Source organism: Crocuta crocuta, unplaced genomic scaffold, assembly GCF_008692635.1.
Source record: "Crocuta crocuta isolate KB4526 unplaced genomic scaffold, BGI_CrCroc_1.0 scaffold108, whole genome shotgun sequence".
NCBI lineage: Eukaryota > Metazoa > Chordata > Mammalia > Carnivora > Hyaenidae > Crocuta > Crocuta crocuta.
In genome coordinates, this window is record NW_027532825.1 from 4,924,249 (window position 1) to 4,944,690 (window position 20,442).

A 20,442-nucleotide genomic window follows, 5' to 3' on the forward strand; every position below is an offset into this window, starting at 1 on the left:
CCCCCCCCCCCGCCCCCGCCGCCGTGGGCTGTGCACTCACAGGGTGCTTGCGTCAGAACCGAATTAGATCGTAAGGACCCCCAGCTGGTGTCTAAAGAATTGAGGAAATGATTAGAGTGGAAACCCACACATCTGAGTCAGAAGCATGCCATGTGATGGGGCGGGCAGGCCACAGAAAATGGATCGAAGCAGCAGACTGAACACAAAGTGGAGATTAAGGTTCATCTCAGGGAAAGAAATTAGTTGTCTTTTTCACAGAATATTGAAAACTGCACTTAAAAAAACAGATTTTATAGGGGCACCTGGGTGGCTCAGTCAGCTGAGCATCCCATTCTTGAGTTCAGCTCAGGTCATGACCCCAGGGTCATGGGATTGAGCCCCACATAGGGCTCTGTCCTGAGCATGGACCCTGCTTTGGATTCTTTCTCTCTCTCTCTCTCTCTTTCTCTCTCTCTTCTTCTTCTTCTTCTTCTTCTTCTTCTTCTGCCCCCTCTCCCTGACTCTCACTCTCACTCTAAAATATAAATAAATAAAGTAAGTAAGTAAGTAAGCAAGCAAGCTTAAACAAAACAAAGAAAAGAAATATTTGAGGCAGGTACCTAGAGTTGCCATATTTCACAAATAAAAATTCACCATGGAGGGTTAAATTTGAATTTCAGATAAACAATGAATACTTTTCCATTGTAAGTACATCATTTCTGAGACCCACTAAAAATTTGCATACTGTGCCCCCGAGATTCAAACTGAGCTCAGATAAAATGTACTAACACCTGATGGGAGGGTGGGGTGTTTAAGGGGGAGGGCAGGGTGGCCGTGGCCCCAGCTCACGATGCACATTCACAGCCAGGGCAGGCTCAGTGGCTGCTGAGTGGTGGCCTCTCTCAAGGTCCTCACCTCCCCTCTGCTGAGCCAGGCTCTCTGAGCTCCGTATCCATTGCTCCTTCTCTTTCCTGGATTAATCCGTAACAGCCGGAGCTGCATCGGGCGTGCGCGTGCCTCGTCATGAGCAAACGTAACTGGCCCCGTAACCCAGAGGGTTTGTCATCAGAGCAAGCTAACCATTTGATTAGCCACTGGGAGGCTCAGTCGGTGAAGCATGAGCCATAAGCTCAGCTCAGGTCATGATCTCACAGTTCAAGCCCCGTGTCAGGCTCTGTGCTGACAGCTCGGAGCCTGGAGCCTGGTTCAGATTCTGTGTCTCCCTCTCTCTCTGCCCCTTCCTGCTCGCTCGCTCTCTCACTCTCAAAATAAATAAACTTAAAAAAAAAAAAGATACCTTGAAGTGTCACTAACGTTGAAAACCCAACCCAACTCAACCAGAAGGAGGGGGAAGGAATTAGGAGTGAGTGAGTAAGTGTGTGTGTGTGTGTGTGTGTGTGTGTGTGAGAGAGAGAGAGAGAGGGGACCAAGGATGGGTTGTGTCCCCTTTCAAGGTTGTGCCCTGCTTACAGCACTGTCCCAGGCATCCCACCCTTACGACCAGCCCCACAGCCGTGACTCACGCATGGAGACGCACCTCCTTCTAAGCCCCACAACCTGGGGAAGGGATGGGGAAGTAGCGTTTAAATAGGATTTTTAAAGACACTCTGGGTTCTCAGCTTCCGTGAACCCCACTCAGCCTGGGGTCCAGGTCAGGGGCTCTGCTCAGGTCTAGGGTGGGGGGCTCAGCCCAGGGTCCAGGTCAATTGCTCAGCCCGGGGTACAGATCAGGGGCTCAGCTCAGGTCCAGGGTCGGAGGGGCTCAGCCTGGGGTCCAGGTCAGGGATCAGCTCAGGTCCAGGGTCGGGGGCTCAGCCCAGGGTCCAGGTCAGGGGCTCAGCTCAGGTCCAGGGTCAGAGGCTCAGCCTGGCGTCTAGGTCAGGGGCTCAGCCCAGGGTCCAGGTCAGGGGCTCAGCCCAGGCCCAGGGTCAGAGGCTCAGCCCGGGGTCTGGGTCAGGGGCAGACAGTTGGAGATGGACTTGCCTGGACGCTTGGATCCTCCTGCCCAGAGTTGCTGTAAGACTTTTGCCTTGCCCACCACGTTGTAGATTTCTTCGGCAAGGCCCTGCATCTCCTCCAGGAAGGCCAGGTCGTTGACCTTGGGATGGCCAGCTGCAGCCCCGAACCTGGACGAACTTGAAATAAGGAATGAGCATCATGAACATCATTCTGCACAGGAGGCCGTTTCATTGGGGTTTCGCAGGTTCTTGGCACCAAGTGTTGGGCAACGTTCACCGAGCTGGCACATGTTAACACTCCCACTCACCTGNCTCCAGGTCAGGGGCTCAGCCCAGGCCCAGGGTCAGAGGCTCAGCCTGCCGTCTGGGTCAGGGGGTCAGCCCAGGGTCCAGGTCAGGGGCTCAGCCCAGGCCCAGGGTCGGGGGCTCAGCCCGGGGTCTGGGTCAGGGGCAGACAGTTGGAGATGGACTTGCCTGGACGCTTGGATCCTCCTGCCCAGAGTTGCTGTAAGACTTTTGCCTTGCCCACCACGTTGTAGATTTCTTCGGCAAGGCCCTGCATCTCCTCCAGGAAGGCCAGGTCGTTGACCTTGGGATGGCCAGCTGCAGCCCCGAACCTGGACGAACTTGAAATAAGGAATGAGCATCATGAACATCATTCTGCACAGGAGGCCGTTTCATTGGGGTTTCGCAGGTTCTTGGCACCAAGTGTTGGGCAACGTTCACCGAGCTGGCACATGTTAACACTCCCACTCACCTGTCCTGGGATCCTCTGTCCTTGACCTTCATCCAGAAAGCAAACTGTCATTTTTACAAAAACCTCTGCCAATTGAAAATTACAAAGTTGCCCTCAATCTCTCTGTTATCGGTGACACTCAACCACTCTATACTGTTACTTGTGGCCCATATGTTTCCCTCGCCCAGCACGCCCCGTGAGACGGGCTGCGGACCGTGTCTCCATGACGGGCCCGGCCCTGGCCCCAGCCCCGCATGCAGAGGACACTGGAGGGAGGTGAGCATGTGGGCCTCCCAGTGGTGGTTGAGCCAGCCCGGGGAGGCGCTGGGGGAGGAGTGGAAAGTCTGTGTCCCAGAGGGCGCTCAGGCAGCCCCAGGGGGAGGCCAAGCCCCCTGTCCCATTCTCTCAGGCTGACATCTGAAAGATGAAATGGCCTGGCGATGGAAAGACTGGGGTTCAGGGCATATCTGCCAGAGAGAGCATGTGCAAAGGCCCAGAGATGGGAAGGGGCTGAGGGGTCAGACAGAGACACAGACAGAGAGGGGGAGCGGGGGAGACAAGGGAACAAGACAGGTAGTGTGTGGTGTGAACACATGAGGCCACATGACGGTCCCAGGCAGAACCCTGCGTGGGCATCAGAGCGGGGGGGCTGGGACAGGCTTCGCCAGGGACAACGGGGTCTCATTTCAATTCTAGAAGAGTCTCTGTTGGGGGGGGCAGGCAGGGTCCATGAAGACAGGGTGGAAGGGACGGCCAGGCTTTGAAAGAGGGAGGTGGGGGCATCTGAAAGGCTCAGTCAGGTAAGCGCTGACTTCGTCTCAGGTCATGATCTCACGGTTGGTGGGTTCGAGCCCCACATCGGGCTCTGTGCTGACAGCTCAGGGCCTGGAGCCTGTTTCNTGTAGAAGGAAGTGGAGGCTCAGGGGGCGGGGACACTCAGGAAAAGGCCAGCTGGCGGTGACTGAACTTCTCTCTCAGCCCCCACACCACTAATGCAACTGCCATCTCAGGGCCTCTAGGGTGCTCACCAGGTTCCAGAAAGGGCCTCACCATGTCAGAAGCGAGAGAAGCACTCAGGCCCTTAGTTTGCGACGAGAAAATGAAGACCCACTGAGGGGTCCCCTGGAGTCAGTGTTTCTCCAGCAGTGAGTCCCTCGGAAAATCCTCTTTAAAACAGGAGCCTGGGATGCCTGGGTGGGTAAGCATCTGACTTTGTCTCAGGTCATGGTGTCATAGTTTGTGAGTTCGAGCCCCATATTGGGTAAGCCCCGCCTAGGGTGAGCTTGAGCCCCACTTTGGGATTCTCTCTCTCTCCCTCTCTTTGCTCCTCCCCTGCTCGTGGGCACACTCTCTCTAAAGAATAATAATAAACAAACAAACAAATAAACTATCGGGGCATCTGGGTGGCCCCATTGGTTAAGTATCCAACTCTTGGCTTCAGGTCAAGTCATGATCCCAGGGTCATAAGATTAAGCCCCACATCGGACTCTGTGCTGACAGCATGGAGTCTGCTTGGGATTCTCTTTCTCTCTCTCTCTCTCTCTCTCTCTCTCTCTCTGCCCCACCATTGCTTGCATAGATGTGAGCTCAGAAGCGTGCAAGAGCACGCATGTGCACGCACACACACACACACACACATTCTCTCTCATTCTCTTTCTCTCTTTCAAAATAAATAAATAAACTTAAAAAAAAAGAGCTACCAATAAAATAACTGTTAATAAAAAGAACTTCTATTGAAACCTAAGTTAAAATTCTCTTCAGCAATAAAAATGAACCACTGGCACATAGAACAAGACAGACAGACCTTACAAGCATCACGCTCAGTGGGAAACAACAAAGCCATCTCTAAGGTTACATTCTAGGTAATTCGCCTTATGTGACCTCACATAAATTTATCTAAATTCTGTATAATTACACATAATGTAATTTGTGTATAATTATAGCTCAAAATGAGAAGAGTATGGAGGCATAGGACACATTAGTAGCTGCTGGGGTCAAGATGGGGATAGAGGAGTGAGCTTGGCTATGTAGGGAGATTGTGAAGGATTCTCTGTGCATTGATCAAACTGATACAAGATATTGATTGAACACAATCAAGATACATATTGATTGTGATGGTGGTTACATCAACCTGTAGAAGAGATCAAATTGTATATCACACACACACACACATACACACACACACACCAGTGCATGTAAAATTGATGGAAACAGAGAAAGACCTGGGGTCTACTTACCAATATTGTACCAATGTCAATTTCTTGGTTCTGATATTGTACTAGAGTAAGAGAAGATGTTCATTATTTGAGGAAGCTGAACTCAATGTACCATCTTACAACTTGTTTAAGTCATAATCACTTCAAGAATGAAAGTTAAGAAATAATAAAGTCAAAAAGTAAATGACCAACTCAGGTGAGAATATTTACAACCACTAACACAAAGGGTTTAGCTCCTTAACATGTAAAGAGCTTCTGGAAATCAAGAAGAAAAAAACTGAAACCAAGAGAAAAATGGACAAAGGACATGAATAAATATTTTACAGGGAAAAGAAGTATAAATTGCACATGGAGACATAAAAATAGGTTCAACATCCCTATAGTAAGAAAAATGCAAATAGAGCTACACTAATATATCATTTCTCATCAGGAAATTGATGAGATGGGGCACCTGGCTGGTAAAGCATGTGACTCCCTATCTCAAAGTTCTGAGTTCAAGCCCCACACTGGGCATAGAACTTACTTTAAAAAGGAAATGAAATGGGGCACCTGGGTGGCTCAGTCAGTTAAGCGCCCGACTTTGGTTCAGGTCATGATCTCACAGTCCATGGATTCGAGCCCCACGTCAGACTCTGTGCTGATAGCTCAGAGCCTGAAGCCTGCTTCAGATTCTGTCTCCCTCTCTCTCTACCCCTCCCCTGCTCGCTCTCTGTCTCTGTCTCTCAAAATAAAATAAAGACATAAAATTTTTTTTAATGAAATGAAATGAAATAAAATATAAAATAAAATAAATAAGGAAATTGGTGAGAAATCAGATTGGCAGAAATGTCAAAGTTCAACAAGGCCTCTACTGGCCTCACCAGGGAAAAAGATATCCTCACATCTTGGAAGATGGATGCAGAATATTACAATCCCCATAAAGGAGCATTTGGAAACCACCATCAAAATTAAAAATGTATTCATCTCTTGACTTTGAAATCTGCTTCTTGAAATCACTCCTACACATACACATACACTAGTATGAAATAGCAGAAGTCATTCTCAAAACATGGCAGAAAGGTAGAGCTAATAAATCAATAATGTAGAAAAGTGTAATCAAAAATACTCAATATACATAAATAAAGGCAATAAAGAGGAAAAGGAGGGAACAGAAGAGACAACAAAAGCAGAAAGTAAGCCCCAGAGTGCCTGGGTGGCTCAGACAGTTGAGCATTGGACTCTCGGGTCAGATCCTAGGGTTGTGGGATTGAGCCCCAAATAGGATTCTATACTGAGTGTGAAGCGTGCTTAAGATTCTCTTCCTCCCTCTCTCTCTCTCCCTCCGTCTTTCTCTCTCTCTTTCTCAAGTAAAGAAAGCAAGTGCCAATACATAAATTCAATATATTAAATATAAACAGTCCCTACATTAAAAGGCAAAGACAGTCGGAAAATAAAGCAAGAACCAACTATATGCTATCTAAACTTTAAATGTAAAGATACACATAGCCAAAGAGTAAAAAGATGGAAAAGACACTAATCCAAAGAAAGCTACAGCATCTACGTCAACATCAAAGTAGACTTCAAAACGCTGACTGTGACCAGGGATATAGAGAGTACATAATAAATACACTATATGCATAATAGATGTCATTGTTCAGCACCAATAGGTCACGATAAATGGGTCCATGAAGAAAATAAAACAATCAGAATGTGTATCTGCACTAACATCAAAGCTTCAAAGTTAATGGAGCAAAAACCAAGAGAACTGAAAAGAAAAGTAGAAAAATCCACAATTACGCTTAGAGATTTCGGTTCCTTTCTTGATAATTTATCGAACAAGTAGACACGACATCAGTAAAGATGTTGAAGATTTGAACAAATCCCACCCACCGGCAGAAGGCAAATCATTTCCTTGGGTTCATATTGGGTTAAATATTCATCAAAGGAGACCATATGCCAGGGCCATAAAATGGGCCTCAGCAAAGTTAAAAAGACTTAAATCACATAGAGTTCTCTGGCCACAGAGGAATTACACATATATTAGTAATAAAAAAGATCTAAGGAAAATCTTCAAATATTTAGAAATTAAGCCTCTAATCTACAAATAACCCATGAGTCAAAAAAGGACCCACAGTGGCAATCAATTAATATTTTCAACTTAATGCAAATGAAAATACATCATATTAAAATTTATGATGGCCGAAAGCAGCGTCCAAGAAGAAATACGAAGCTTTTAATCTTTCACCAAAAAAAAAGGTCTACAATCAATGATCTAAGGTTAATCATAAAGAAAGTAGATTAAGGGGCACCTGGGTGGCTCAGTAAGTTAAGCATTTAACTCTTGATTTTGGCTCAGGTCATGATCTCAGGGCTCTGTGCTGACCTTGGAGCCCATTTAGGATTCTCTCTCTCTGCCTCTGCCCCTGTCCCTGCTCTCTCTCTCTCTTTCTCTCTAAAGTAATTTTTAAGTAGAGTAAGAAGAACACAGGGGAGCCTGAGTGGCCCAGTCAGTTGAGCATCCGACTTCGGCTCAGGCCATGATCTCACCGTTCATGGGTTCAAGCCCTGCATCAGGCTCTATGCTGACAGCTCAGACCCTGGAGCCTGCTTCAGATTCTGTGTCTCTCTCCCTCTCTGCCTCTCCCCTGCCCACACTCTCTCTCTGTGTCTCTCAAAAAATAAACATTAAAAAAATTTTTAAAGAAAAGGAACCTCAACACTTGCCCTGTATCATATACAAAAATTAACTCAAGATGGATTATGCACCTAAACCAAAGCTATAACTATAAAACTTCTAAAAGAAGAAGAAAAGCTTCTTTCTTTGCTGAGGATCTTTGCGATTTTCAATGAAGTAAACATAGCTGTTTCAATGGAAAAAAAAAAAAAAGGAATCTGCCGCCTTTCAAAAGACAGCTCAGAAACCGGCAGAAAATATTCACCATACGTCTTTCTGATAAAAGACTTGTAATCAGAATATGTAAAGAACACTAAGGATTCAATAAAAACAAAGATTAAAATGTAAGGATTAATTGTATAAAGAGATGACCAAACACTTCCCACACACACAGTTCAAATGGCCAATAAACACACAAAAAGACGCTCATCATCTCATTTAGGGCTCTGGACCCAATTCCAATGTGGGGCACGTCCCCCACCCCCTCCCCAACACCAGGCAATTCTCAGACACCAGCAGAATGTCCAAACATTCAACTGACCTCTGACACCATCTGCCAGGAGATGGCGTCACACCCCACAGGTGAGGGCTCAGTCCCCCAACACTGCCCCTCCCCCATTTGAGCCGCCTGCCGCCAGCTTACTGCTACTGTCACCAGTGACCCCACCGACCTGCTACAGATTGGAGGCTCCAAGTCCTCCTCCTTAGGTTGGATTAATCACCCAGGATGGGAGCACCTGGCTGGCTCAGTCGGAAGTGCACCTGACTCTTAGCTCGGGTTTTGAGTTCGAGCCTCATGCTGAGTGTAGAGTTTACTTAAAATAAATTTTTAAAAACTTAAAACAAGTTGCTAGGATGACTCACAGAACTCAGGGAAACACCTTATGTTTACCATTATTAAAGGATGATGACTGAGGTTATGGATCAACAGTCAGCTGGAAGAGCAGCTCAGAACCAGGTCTGGGGACCGGGCTCTGAGCACCCATGCTTCCCCAGGTACCACCGTCCCCCATCTCCAAGTGCTCACTGATCCAGAAGCTCTCTGAACCCAGGACCTTTTGGGATTTTGTATGAAGGTCTCCTAAGGTGCCATCGCCATCGGCCACTGGCTGATCTAACCTCCAGCCCCTCCCCCATCCCTGAGGAAGGGGGTGTAGGGGTGGGGAGTGGGCCTGAACCTCCTAACCTCAGATCCCAAAGTTTGGTTTCCCTGGCAACCAGTATCCGCCCCCCCCAGCCCTGGGAGGGGTCCAAGAGTCGCCTTCATTAACATAACACAAGACACCTTTACAGCCTGGAGCGCTCAGGAAATTTCTAGGGGGTTGGGCGCTGAGAGCCTGAAAGGGGGTGAAGAACAAACCTCCACCACAGCAGTTTCTTACGTGACACATCCCCAAAAGCAAAAGAATCAAGAGCAAAAATAAACTATTGGGACCTCATCAAGATTGAAAGCATCGGCACAGCAAAGGAAACAATCCAGAAAACTAATAGGCAACCGACGGAATGGGAAAAGATAGTAGCAAATGACATATCAAGTGTGGAATAGATATTCGTTTAGCGGACCACGTACCTACTCCGTACAAATCCCGGTGTCACATCGTTCGTGGCTGGAGAAATACATGAAAACTACCCATGTAGAACCACCCAAAGTAAGGAGACCCCCAAAGCCCATGTGCTGGCAAGAAGGGAAGCCCCCGGAACTCCCATATATTGATGCTGGGAGTGGCAAATTGCACAAACGCTTTGGAGAGCAGTCCAAAAATTGATGAGGAAGCTCTCTGCCCACTAGACACTCAACCCGACAGGTGCATTCTCTACAAAGACATTTTCCTAACACCTACAGCAGCTTTCCTCCTAAATAGTCAGAACTGTGTAAGGCCTNCGGTGAGGATACTGCGATCTGGGTATAACAACTGGAATAACCCCCAGGCTCCTGTTTGCCCTGTGGCCGGTCTCCTGCTGTGGTCTGCTGTGCTGGGAAAGGAGTGAGGCTGATCACGTGGAGCAACAACACCGACTTGGGAATCCTGAACCTGCCTTATGACGATGTTGCCCTTTCTTTATGACCGGATAAAGGTGACCCCAGGCTCGTGGGTGCGCCTTCGTAGTGTGACAGGGTACCACTTAGCAAGTGAAAAAGGAATGAATTGCTGGTACACACAACACAAGCATAAATCTGGAAATGTTTGGCTTCAGACACCAAAGATGTATCTCATAAGGAAGTTCTGTAAAAGACAAATCTAGGGGCGCCTGGAGGACTCAGCCATTTAAGTATCTGACTTCGGCTCAGGTCACGATCTCTGGGTTCATGGGTTCGAGCTCCGCACAGGGCTCTGTGGTGACAGCTCGGAGCCTGGAACCTGCTCTGGATTGTGTCTCCCTCTCTCTCGGTCCCTTCCTCACTTGCGCTTGATTTCTCTCTCTCAAAATAAATAAATAAACTTCAAAAAAAATTTTTGTAAGGCAAATCTAAACCTAATCTGGGTGTCAGTAAGCAGGTAAGGTGTTCCTGGGTCTGTGAGGGGTGGGGGTAGGGGTGGGATAGGCTGGGAGGGGGGCACAGGGAATCTGAGGGGAGAATGGAAAAGTCCATTATGGGCGGTGTTTGCCTAGGTAAAGAAACATGTCAAGGCTCACTGTGCACTTACTTATCATCGATTATTATATAGATCCATAAAGTTGGTTTTTGAAAGTTAATTGTATTTCCATTACCTGATGAAAAATCCGTGATGTAGTGTAACTTCTAAAAAGATGCTATTTGCAATAGCAACAAAAAATAGTAGCTAGGGAAAAGTGTGACGAACAGTGTCCATGGCCTTCACGGGAAAATGTCACCACGCTATGCTGAGACGGTGAACACTACCAAACCGTACGACACGTGATGATCGTGGGATTCCACGCGACGCTGATCGAAGCCCCAACAGACTTTTCATGCTGACCTTAGCAAGTCTGTAAAATGTATAAGGAAGAACAGAGACTTCCCTGAAGGAGGAAGGCCAGGTGGGAGTGTTTGCCCTGCCAAGCACAAGACACCAGAAAGGTCTAGGAAGAAAGCCAGCGAGGTGCAGTTCGGGGTGCCTTGAGGGGTCCCCGGAACATATAGAGACGTCCAAAGCCGACCCGGGGCCAAGGAAAGCACAATATCTGTCCAAGATCCACTGCTGACCCGTGGAGTTACCCAAATGGGGAAAAAAAGTCGGATTGGGTCATTGTACCCCACCCATAGACATACAGCCCAGATGAACCCAATACTTACCTGTGAAAGAGCAAACTATGGTGTAAAAAAAAAACAAGGAGAAATCCACAAACAGAAACTAGCAGAACACACCTGATTGCCCACGTTCTCGCTTTCCATCAAGAGGCATCGGCCGGGCACAGCAGGGAGGGACCAGCCCGGAAAGCCGTGTGAGGGTACACAGGGACATCGGGGTGACAGCAGTAGGAATCATCTGGGTTGTGCAGCTGGCTAAGCACATGACTCGATCTCAGCTCAGGTCATGATCTCACAGTTCGTGAGTTCGAGCCTCATGTCGGCTCTGCGCTGTCAGTGCAGAGCCGGCTTGGGATTCTGTCCCCCTCTCTCTCTGCCCCTCGCCTGCTCCTGCTCACACGTTCTCTCTCTTTCTCAAAATAAGTAAAAAAAATTAATGTTTAAGGAATAAGGATGGAGCTCTCAGCTGCCCTGGGTGGAGAACGGGGATCTGACTACTTGCAAAGGACCTTGCAGCGGACAGACGTGTAAGGGGGGCGGCAGAGCAGGGAAGCCACACGTGTGCAAACCCAGAAGCCAGCGGCAGTGGCGAGAGGTCCGACGGCGAAGCAGGTGGGATGTGAGGTGATCCTCAAGGGCTGGGGCAGACGTGAGAACGAGGAGACATCACAAGGCTCACGGCAGCACCGCAGGGACGGTGGGAGAGCACAGACATCAGAGTGCAGGGAACCCAGGCGTGGGCAGCGTCCGCCAGCCTCCACAGGCCGGCCACGGAGAAAGGGGCGAGGGGCAGGTGGGGACAGCACATGCACATCACAAGCAGTGACACTGACTCAGGTGCTATGGCTTTGCTGTAAAAATACAGGACTGATTCCTCACACCGCGTGAGAACATCCGCTTAATCTGCTTTCAGTAATGACCTGTCTCAGCTTGGAGATCCTCTGCTTAGAGCCAAAGGGGAGCTCCCCGCAGAGCCAGGAATAAGGAAGCCGATTTTCATAATCATAACCCAGATCGGATGAAACGTGGGCTTTCTGCCCAAAGTGAACTTTCCCTGGGGAATCACAAAGGGCACAGAAATTCACAATACGGAATTAACCATCACAATGCTTAAAGAGATGAAGAGACCGGATACAGAAACTCTACTCCCAGATGTTTGTAAACAGAGACGATGATGATAGCAGGGAATCTCTGCATAACTCTGAGAGTGGGGTGAGTTCACACCTGAACCCATCTGAAAACAAGCCAAAGTGCGGCCATCAGGTGTCCAGATCTGAGGCGGGAGCTGAGCTGGGCGCCCTCCGTGTCCCAGGACCCCAGCAACTGGACAGCTCACAGATTTTGCGTCCCTAACTCATGACGCTGGAAGTGGGTAAGCGAGACCCTGAGGTTCAGAGAGGTCGAGAAATATTCACAGACACACAGAACTGAACAGCAATGGCCTGTGGGGCTTGGGAGTGAAGCCCAACGTTTTATACTTCAGAGTCTGTTCTGAGTGAGATAAAAATGTGGAAGCCCTGGGGTGGACATGTCTGCACCCCCAATCCCCCTAACCTTCCCAGAAAGAAGCTTTTTATACCTTTTCCGCAAGCACAAAAAGACCATCGGCTATTTCAAGGTTATGACTTCAGACAGTTTCCAAATTATTTTCTCTATACCATGATGTTATATCCAAAAAAAAGTAAACACCACTGGTAAATATCGTACCAGATGTGTCCAAACTTATCTGGAAACTTTGCATTCTCTTCCTACAACTGAAAGTTGAAAGATGAAAATCAGGGGCCCTTGCAGGGCTCAATCAGTTGGGCATCCAACTTCGGCTCAGGTCATGATCTCACAGTTCGTAAGTTCGAGCCCCGCGTCAGGCTCTGTGCTGACAGCTTAGAATCTGGAGCCTGCTTCGGATTCTGTGTCTCCCTCTCTCTCTGTCCCTCCCCTGCTGATGTTCTATCTCTGTCCTCTCTCTCTCAAAAATAAAATAAACATTAAAAATTTAAGAAAAAAAAAACAAAGATGAAGATCAGATATTTTAACGTGCTTTACATTCAAGTGTCTTAGATCATTCAATGCCAAGAAGGACTGATGAAACAAAACCCAGATCACTCATGCCTGGGACAGTCAAACTATCAGTCACTTCCCTTCATCTCTGCCTCCATCGAGAGAAGCTTCCAGAACCTTCAGGGCCCTCAAAGTCAAACCCCCTTTATTCTGACTCTTCCCACAGGAAACACATCTGCTCTTTGTGTGGCCTTCGATGCTATCAGACCCCCCACCCAGGCTGCCACCGGACCCCACACACACTCACATACACACACACACAGAGGCCACCACCGGGGTGGCTAGAGCCACACAAGCAAGTCTGAAGTCACATGTTTAACCTCCAGAAATCAAACTCTTATACACAAATAATGTCTGCTAATCATCAGTCCCTTTGTGGTTCCAAGAACAGCCTTGAAGAGAGGAAAGACCCCCTACCCAAACCGCTGTTAGCTGGACACATTACCACGTGAGTCTGCATTTAACAAAACTGGTGTTCCTGGGGCGCCTGGGTGGCTCAGTAGGTTAAGCGTCCGGCTTCGGCTCAGGTCATGATCTCACGTTTTGTGGGTTCAAGCCCCGCGGCGGGCTCTGTGCTGACAGCCAGCTCAGAGCCTGGAGCCTGTTTCAGATTCTGTGTCTCCCTCTCTCTCTGACCCTCCCCTGCTCACGCTGTCTCTCTCTCTCTCTCTGAGAAATAAATAAAACATTAAAATTTTTTTAAAAATAAAAATAAAAAATAAATAAAAGCCCCATGAATTCCGAAAAAGATGCTTGTGTCTCTCTTACCGAGAACGGTGCTCCGCGGCTCCCGCATAGCTCCCGTTTCTGCAGGTCGACCCCGTGTTGCAAAGCAGGCCTTGGACAAAGGGGAAAACGCCTCGGCTGGGCAGGTCCCGGGGTTGCAAGAAACCTGAGTGTAGATTCAAGGGAGAAATGCATCCATGTAACAGAATACCGATTCAGTCAGAAGGGCGGTGTCCGATATGATATTATATTCTTAATCCTGTTATTCAGTTACAGGAGGTCTGAGCACTCAAACAAAAGAGAGGGAGGGGGAGAGAGGAAAGGAAGAAAGCCTTCATGTGGAACACCTTCCCCCCTCCCCGGGTCTGCACTCACCCTTCAGGGCAGAATGGGCCTGCCCGGCCTTACAGCCGCACAACTGGACCCCTCCCACTATGCCCTGCGCCCGGAGGGGCCATACGTCCCTTGCACAGCCATGCCTCACACTCAGTCCTCTGTAAACCAGCCGCGAGTAACAAGAATAGGCTAGATACTTCTCTCCGCCTCATATAAAGATTTAGCAGTTTTTTTAGTTTGGGCAAAATTTTCAACCAAATACAACCTTAGATTCTTAAATGCGTTAGCATAGCTGTTAAAGATCACATAACGCAAAGAAGGCTAGAAAAAACGGACAGGATCGAAGGGTTTTCAGGAAGACTCTGCGGCCACAAAGCTGTGTCTTGATGATCTGTGCCCCGTGCCTGGAGCCCTCTATGCCCCCGATGGACAGAGGGCGATGGCTGAGATGCTGATGACCACAGGCAGCTCGGAAGTTACTGACCTAACATGAGGCAGCTCATAAAACCTTGGGGAAAGGCTCTCCACGCGAGCCTAGTTTGGCCTGGGAAATGATCGTACGCTCAGGACGTGGAGACTCGCTCCATCCAGGGCTTGGCATGATGCTCTGCACGCAGAAGACAGTCACTAAAGGTTGGATGAATGAATCAACGAATGAATGAACCAAGGTGTAATGAGCAAATGAATGAAAAATGAACGAAAACTGAAAAAGGCTTTCAAGCCACAGGGGCGAATGGAGTTCTGAGTGAACACGAGACCCGGTGCACGAGGGTAGGAGACCTCCAGTCACACCCCTTCTTCTCAGTCATGAGGAACTCTTTTTAGAGTTGTCTGCGCCACCCAGATCATTCCTCTCCTGCACGCCTTTATCCCTACCGTCTCACATGTCAGTCCCCGGTAGCCCTTCCCTAACACGGACTGGCTACCTCTCCTATGGGCTCACGTGGTCCCTCTGCAGAACCTCACCATGACACCTTCCCCACCATACTGAAATAGTCTGGCCCGACAGCAAGCTCTAGAAGGACAGGGAAAATACCTTGCCCACTACTCTATCCTCAGCAAGGCCTTGGACCCAGGGGGGGCCTCAATACCTTATTGCCAAAAGAATAAATACGTTAACTATTTTGGAGAGTGACATACTATTTTAGATAAAGTCTATCCCTTAATAATCTTTTATTCATGTAATTCTTCAGAATTAACCACATTATCCATATTTCAAGTGGCATAAATCTGCTAAAAACGAAAGGGGCTATCATTTCTCAGGCAATAATGCTGTTGAGATTTCAAACCAAATGAAAAAGCTTTCTGCTAAAGCTCCTGGAGCAGAGGAAGTTAACCAGTGATGACTTATCAGTGCATCACCATCATCATCCCCATCCCCATCATCCCCATCACCACCATCACCATCATCACCATCACCATCACCATCATCACCATCACCATCATCACCATCACCATGATTATCACCATCATCACCATCACCACCATCACCATCATCACCATCACCATCACCACCACCATCACCACCACCACCATCATCATCATCACCATCATCACCACCATCATCACCATCACCACCATCATCAACATCATCACTCTCTCGACCAACATCATCACCATCATCGTCACTATCACCACCATGAGAGCTGTCATCACTGTCACCTCATCGTCATCACTACCATCATCACCATCACCATCCCCACCACCATAAACCCCGTTGCCATCAGTATCTTGTTGACAGCCTATTAAGTGTCTCTCTCACCTTTTACCTCTTCTACTCTGTATGTATCTATAATAGCGTGTAAACCTATGCTCACAAAGGCGGTTTAGTTAGAAGAATAAATCTATCTGTTAGATGGAACAGGTATGTGTGAATATGATTCTTAAGAGAAGAAAAAGGAAACTGATGCTTACTGGCACATACCCCAGAAATACATCTATTGTGCTATTACAATGAACCTTATCCATTCATTCCACTCAGAATTCTGAGTTTCTAAAGAATAGGGAGGGGAAAGAGCTACATTTTTTCCTCCAGAGGTCTATAACACAAGAAGCATAGCAAAAGTAAAACTTACAGTTGTCTCTGTGTCTGGGAGGCTCCTGAAAACGAAGCACTGTCAGAATCATGAACAGGATGCACGGCCAAAAGAATTCGGCAAGAGAAAGGACCTGCAGAAGATATCAGAAAAAAAAAAAAAGAGTCTGAATAAATTGTAAAGCATTATGATATCCCCCTCTCCTGCAGGGTGGTTCACGGGCCAGCTCTGGCCTCCTTTAAAGGAGGTCCCTGTCAAGGCTTTGGGGGGGCTCAGTCAGTCAGGTGTCCAACTCTTGGTTTCGGCTCAGGTCATGATCTCGTGGTTTGTGGGTTCGAGCCCCACATTGACCTCTGTGCTGACAGTGTAGAGCCTGCTAGGGAGTCTGTCTCTGCTCCTCCCCTGCTTGAGCTGTCTGTGTCTCTCTAAAAATAAATAAATTACAATAAGAGAGAGAGAGAAAGGGACACCTGGGCGGCTCAGTTGCTTAAGCCTCTGACTTCAGACTTCAGCTCAGGTCATGATCTCGCAGTCCGTGGGTTCGAACCCTGCATCTGGCTCTGTGCTGACAGCTCAGAGCCTGGAGCCTGCTTCAGATTCTGTGCCTCCCTCTCTCTCTGCCCCTCCCCCACTCGTACTCCATCTCTCTGTCTCTCTCAAAAATAAATAAAACACTTAAAATTCTTCTGATTAAAAAAAGAAACATCCTCATTTATCACCAGATTATTCTCTCTGTCCTCATTCTTCTATGGTTTTACGGTGGATCAGGTTCTCCTGGAGACTTCCACTCATATCATTCCACAAAGACAAGAGGTTATAACCACATACCACACAGGCTAGGCACTCAATAACGCATGAACAAAACCTAAAGCCTGCAGGTTAGGGAGGTAAGGGTATGCAGCCTGACACTAAAGAGGGTTATTTCAGACTCCAAGTTATAATGCTTTGAGCTAAAACAAACTTCTCGCCTCTTTGGTTCCTTTGCTCTTTGAACTGCCTGTCACAATTCTTCCCTGTAAGGAAAGAGCATCTAAATGTGGCCACGAGGGTGTGTGTGGCCTGAAGCCATAAAGACAAATCACAGGTGGAAAAGGTTTCGATCCCCACTGCAATTAAAGAAGAAAAGAAACCACTTTTGAAAGAGCTCATGATGTAATATTTCTTGTGCCAGAAAGTGCATCATTATGGAAAGTTCCCTGACCGACTGCAGAAATCCAATACCGTACATCCTGATAATGGGGCAAATGTCTGCGGGAGGCCAACCTGCACACAAAGGATGGTGATTAAAACAGCAAGGGAGGTCAAGAACACTCAGAAGACCACCAATTCAAGTCATCTAGTTCATTCTCTAGAACAAATAATCATTTCTTGAGGTTTGGGAGTAGGGGTGTGGGGGGGGAGAGGTTCCATAACTAATTGTGGCTGAAAATAAATGTGCAAAACAGAAAACGTGCCACAAATTCAGCAATGACTTGATACCGGCAAGAAGAATAGGGGCGCCTGGGTGGCTCAGTCGATTGGGCGGCCGACTTCGGCCCAGGTCATGAGCTCATGGTCTGTGGGTTCCAGTCCCGCGTTGGGCTCTGGGCTCTCGGCTTGGAGCCTGGAGCCTGTTTCGGATTCTGTGATTCCCTCTCTCTTTCTCTGCCCCACCCCCACTCAAGCTCTGTCTCTCTCTGTCTCAAAAATAAAATAAACATTAAAAAAAAGAAGAAGAAGAAGAAAAACAGGGGCACCTGGGGGGCTCAGTCATGATCTCACGATTCGTGAGTCGGAGACCTGAGTGGGGCTCTGTGCTGACAGCGTGGAACCTATTTGCGATTCTCTCCCTCTCTCTCTCTCTCTCTGCCCCTCCCCTGCTCACCAGCTCTCTCTCTCTTTCTCAAAATAAATAAATAGACTATGGAAAAAAAAAACAAGAAATACATCATTAATTTTCTGTTTTAAAATATTTTAAAATCACATACGATAGTCATTTATTTAGATAGAGAGGTATAAAGCAAACAGAAAATGGTCTATAGACCCAAGACTTGTATAACAACTTTCAATATTATAAATAATTACATATACACATGGTTAGGAAATTCAAAAGGTACAGAAAGAAAACAGCCACTCTCCCAAAGGATAAATTATCTCAACAGCCTTTTTAAAAAATTTTTTATGTTTATTTTATTTTTGAAAGAGAGAAAGAGAGACAGAGCATGAGTGGGGAAAGGGGAGAGACAGGGAGACACAGAATCTGAGGCAGGCTCCAGGCTCTGAGCTGTTGGCACAGAGCCTGACATTGGGCTCGAACCCATGAACCGTGAGATCATGACCTGAGCTGAAGTTGGATACTTAATTGACTGAGCCACCCAGGCGCCCCACAACAGCTTTCTGAATTCATTTTTGGAAATAATTTTTCATATCAGCACTTACAGAACTGCTACCTTGTTTTTATAGGGAACACGATAATCTACCGTGGAATTTAATGTATTCAACCAATCACCTTTCTGTTTGGGGTCATTGCCATCCTGAGTTTTCTGTACACGTTTGGCTGACTTTTGTACGAAGTATCCTTGTAAATGAGATCCTTGAGTCAAAGCGTGTATGATTTCTAGTTGTACAAAAGGCACCCGGTAAAAGCCGGCCGAGCCACTATTCCCTTCAAACACAAGCTCCCGAAATTAAGAAACCTTTAGATTTCTGCCAATGTTTTGTCAAAGTGATACGTAGAAAAATTTTATTCTTTAATTATTAGCGTTAAGCATTTTTCATACGTGAAGTATATAATAATTCCTTGTCCACTAACTCCCTATTCTTCCCTGTGTGCCCATTTTTCTATCACCGCTATATATACAATACAAAGGCGTACAGTCAGACACAAGACATGCGAGGCATTCAATAATGCACGAACAGAAATTAACGCTCTGGGAGGTTAGAAACTTGAGGATACGCAGTTTAACACTAAAGAGGATGTCTTCTGAGGCGCCAGGGTGGCTCAGTCAGTCTGACTCTTGACTTTGGCTCAGGTCATGATCTCACGGTTCATGAGTTCAAGCCCCATGTCACACTCTGCTGACAACTCAGAGCCTGGAGTCTGCTTCGGAGTCTGTGTCTCCCTCTCTCTCTGCCCCTCCCCTGCTCATGCTCTCTCTCTCTCTCTCAAAAATAAATTTTAAAAAAGCATTAAAAAAACAACTTAAAAGGAAAGAGAGCATCTTACTATTTTAGAACCCATTCTATGTATTTTCTTCTTTCTGTCTGCATTTTTTTTTACTGGTCTGTAAATCATTGTCTCCTATTTTCTTTTTGAATTAAGGAATTCCTTAATTGGTCCTTTGTTGGCTTAAAGTATTTAAGCAAATATTTTCTCCAGTGTCTTATTTGCCTTTTTATTGTCAAAATCTTTGATGCAATCAATTCATCAATCATTTTATTTATAGCATTTGGATTTTTGTTCCCACACATAGTGAATGAATGACCATCATTCAAGGGACCTTATTGTGGCCAAATTAAAACAGGCAGTGGCTGCTGTGAAGCTACAAGAATTTATCTGCTTGGTCCTTACATCAATGGAAAATCTCCAGTTTCAAATGGAAATAACATCGTTAAGAGAATAAAACTCTACATCGTATAATCTAGCAGTTTCTTGAAGATCTTGAACTAAAACAGAGCCCCAGTCAAACTTTAAAAAATAGTATCTCAGAGAGTGCCTGGACAGCTCAGTTGGTTGAGCGTCTGACTCTTGATCTCAGGTCATGCATGATCTCACTGTCTGTGGGTTCGAGCCCTGCATCGGGCTCTGTGCTGACAGCTCAGAGCCTGGAGCCTGCTTCCGATTCTGTGTCTCCCTCTCTCTCTCTGCCCCTCCCCTCCTTGTGCTCTGTCTGTCTCTCAAAAATAAATGAACATTAGAAAAATAGTATCTTAGTTTTTTATTTACAAGTCAATTAGCAGCTGCTCCGAAAAGCACAGGTAGAAGAAAAATCTTCCACAGTTCCAAATTTGAAATAACTCCGTTGGGAAGAAAGTATCTGCTGTGTCACTGCCCATTGTGAGCAAGTGAATCACCTCCTTTCACCAGACTCCCTCTCCAGAGGCGCACAGAAGCGGCCTGCTCTTTCTCATCATATTTTTGTACCCTGGTGTCTTTCTCACTTGTCCTCATTATCCTGAGTCTGGCCTGACATTTTTTATCCCCCTCCCCCGCTAAATGGGATTGCTTCCCCCATTGCCCACACCGCAGGCCCCCGGGAGAGCCTTCCCTGCACTAGGAAGGGCTGAGAACAGACACCACCCATGCGGTCTGTCCCTATGGCGGCCCAGAGCAGATGCTACACGACCACACTGTGCCCTCGAGAAAATGAATCAACTTGGAGCCCCCGGGGCTCAGTCAGCTGGGCATCCAACTTTGGCTCAGGTCATGATCTCGCAGTTGGTGAGTTTGAGCCCCGTGTCAAGCTTTAGCGCAGAACCTGCTTTGGATCCTCTGCTCCCTTCTCTCTCTGCCCCTTCCCTGCTTGTGCTCTCTCAAAAATAAATAAACATGGT

The 20,442-nt window shown here is 47.1% G+C and overlaps 1 protein-coding gene across 1 annotated transcript in view; it reads right to left on the minus strand.

Annotated features, from left to right (window-relative positions):
- ABCA13 (ATP binding cassette subfamily A member 13) overlaps positions 1-20,442 on the minus strand; it is a 329,169-nt gene that overhangs the window by 288,459 nt on the left and 20,268 nt on the right. Inside the window, exons 2-4 of the mRNA XM_077781120.1 lie at positions 15,949-16,042; positions 13,580-13,703; positions 2,412-2,563 (exon numbers count right to left, since the gene is read on the minus strand). Coding sequence (XP_077637246.1) covers positions 2,412-2,563; positions 13,580-13,703; positions 15,949-16,042 — 370 coding nt within the window. The remainder of the gene's footprint in view (positions 1-2,411; positions 2,564-13,579; positions 13,704-15,948; positions 16,043-20,442) is intronic.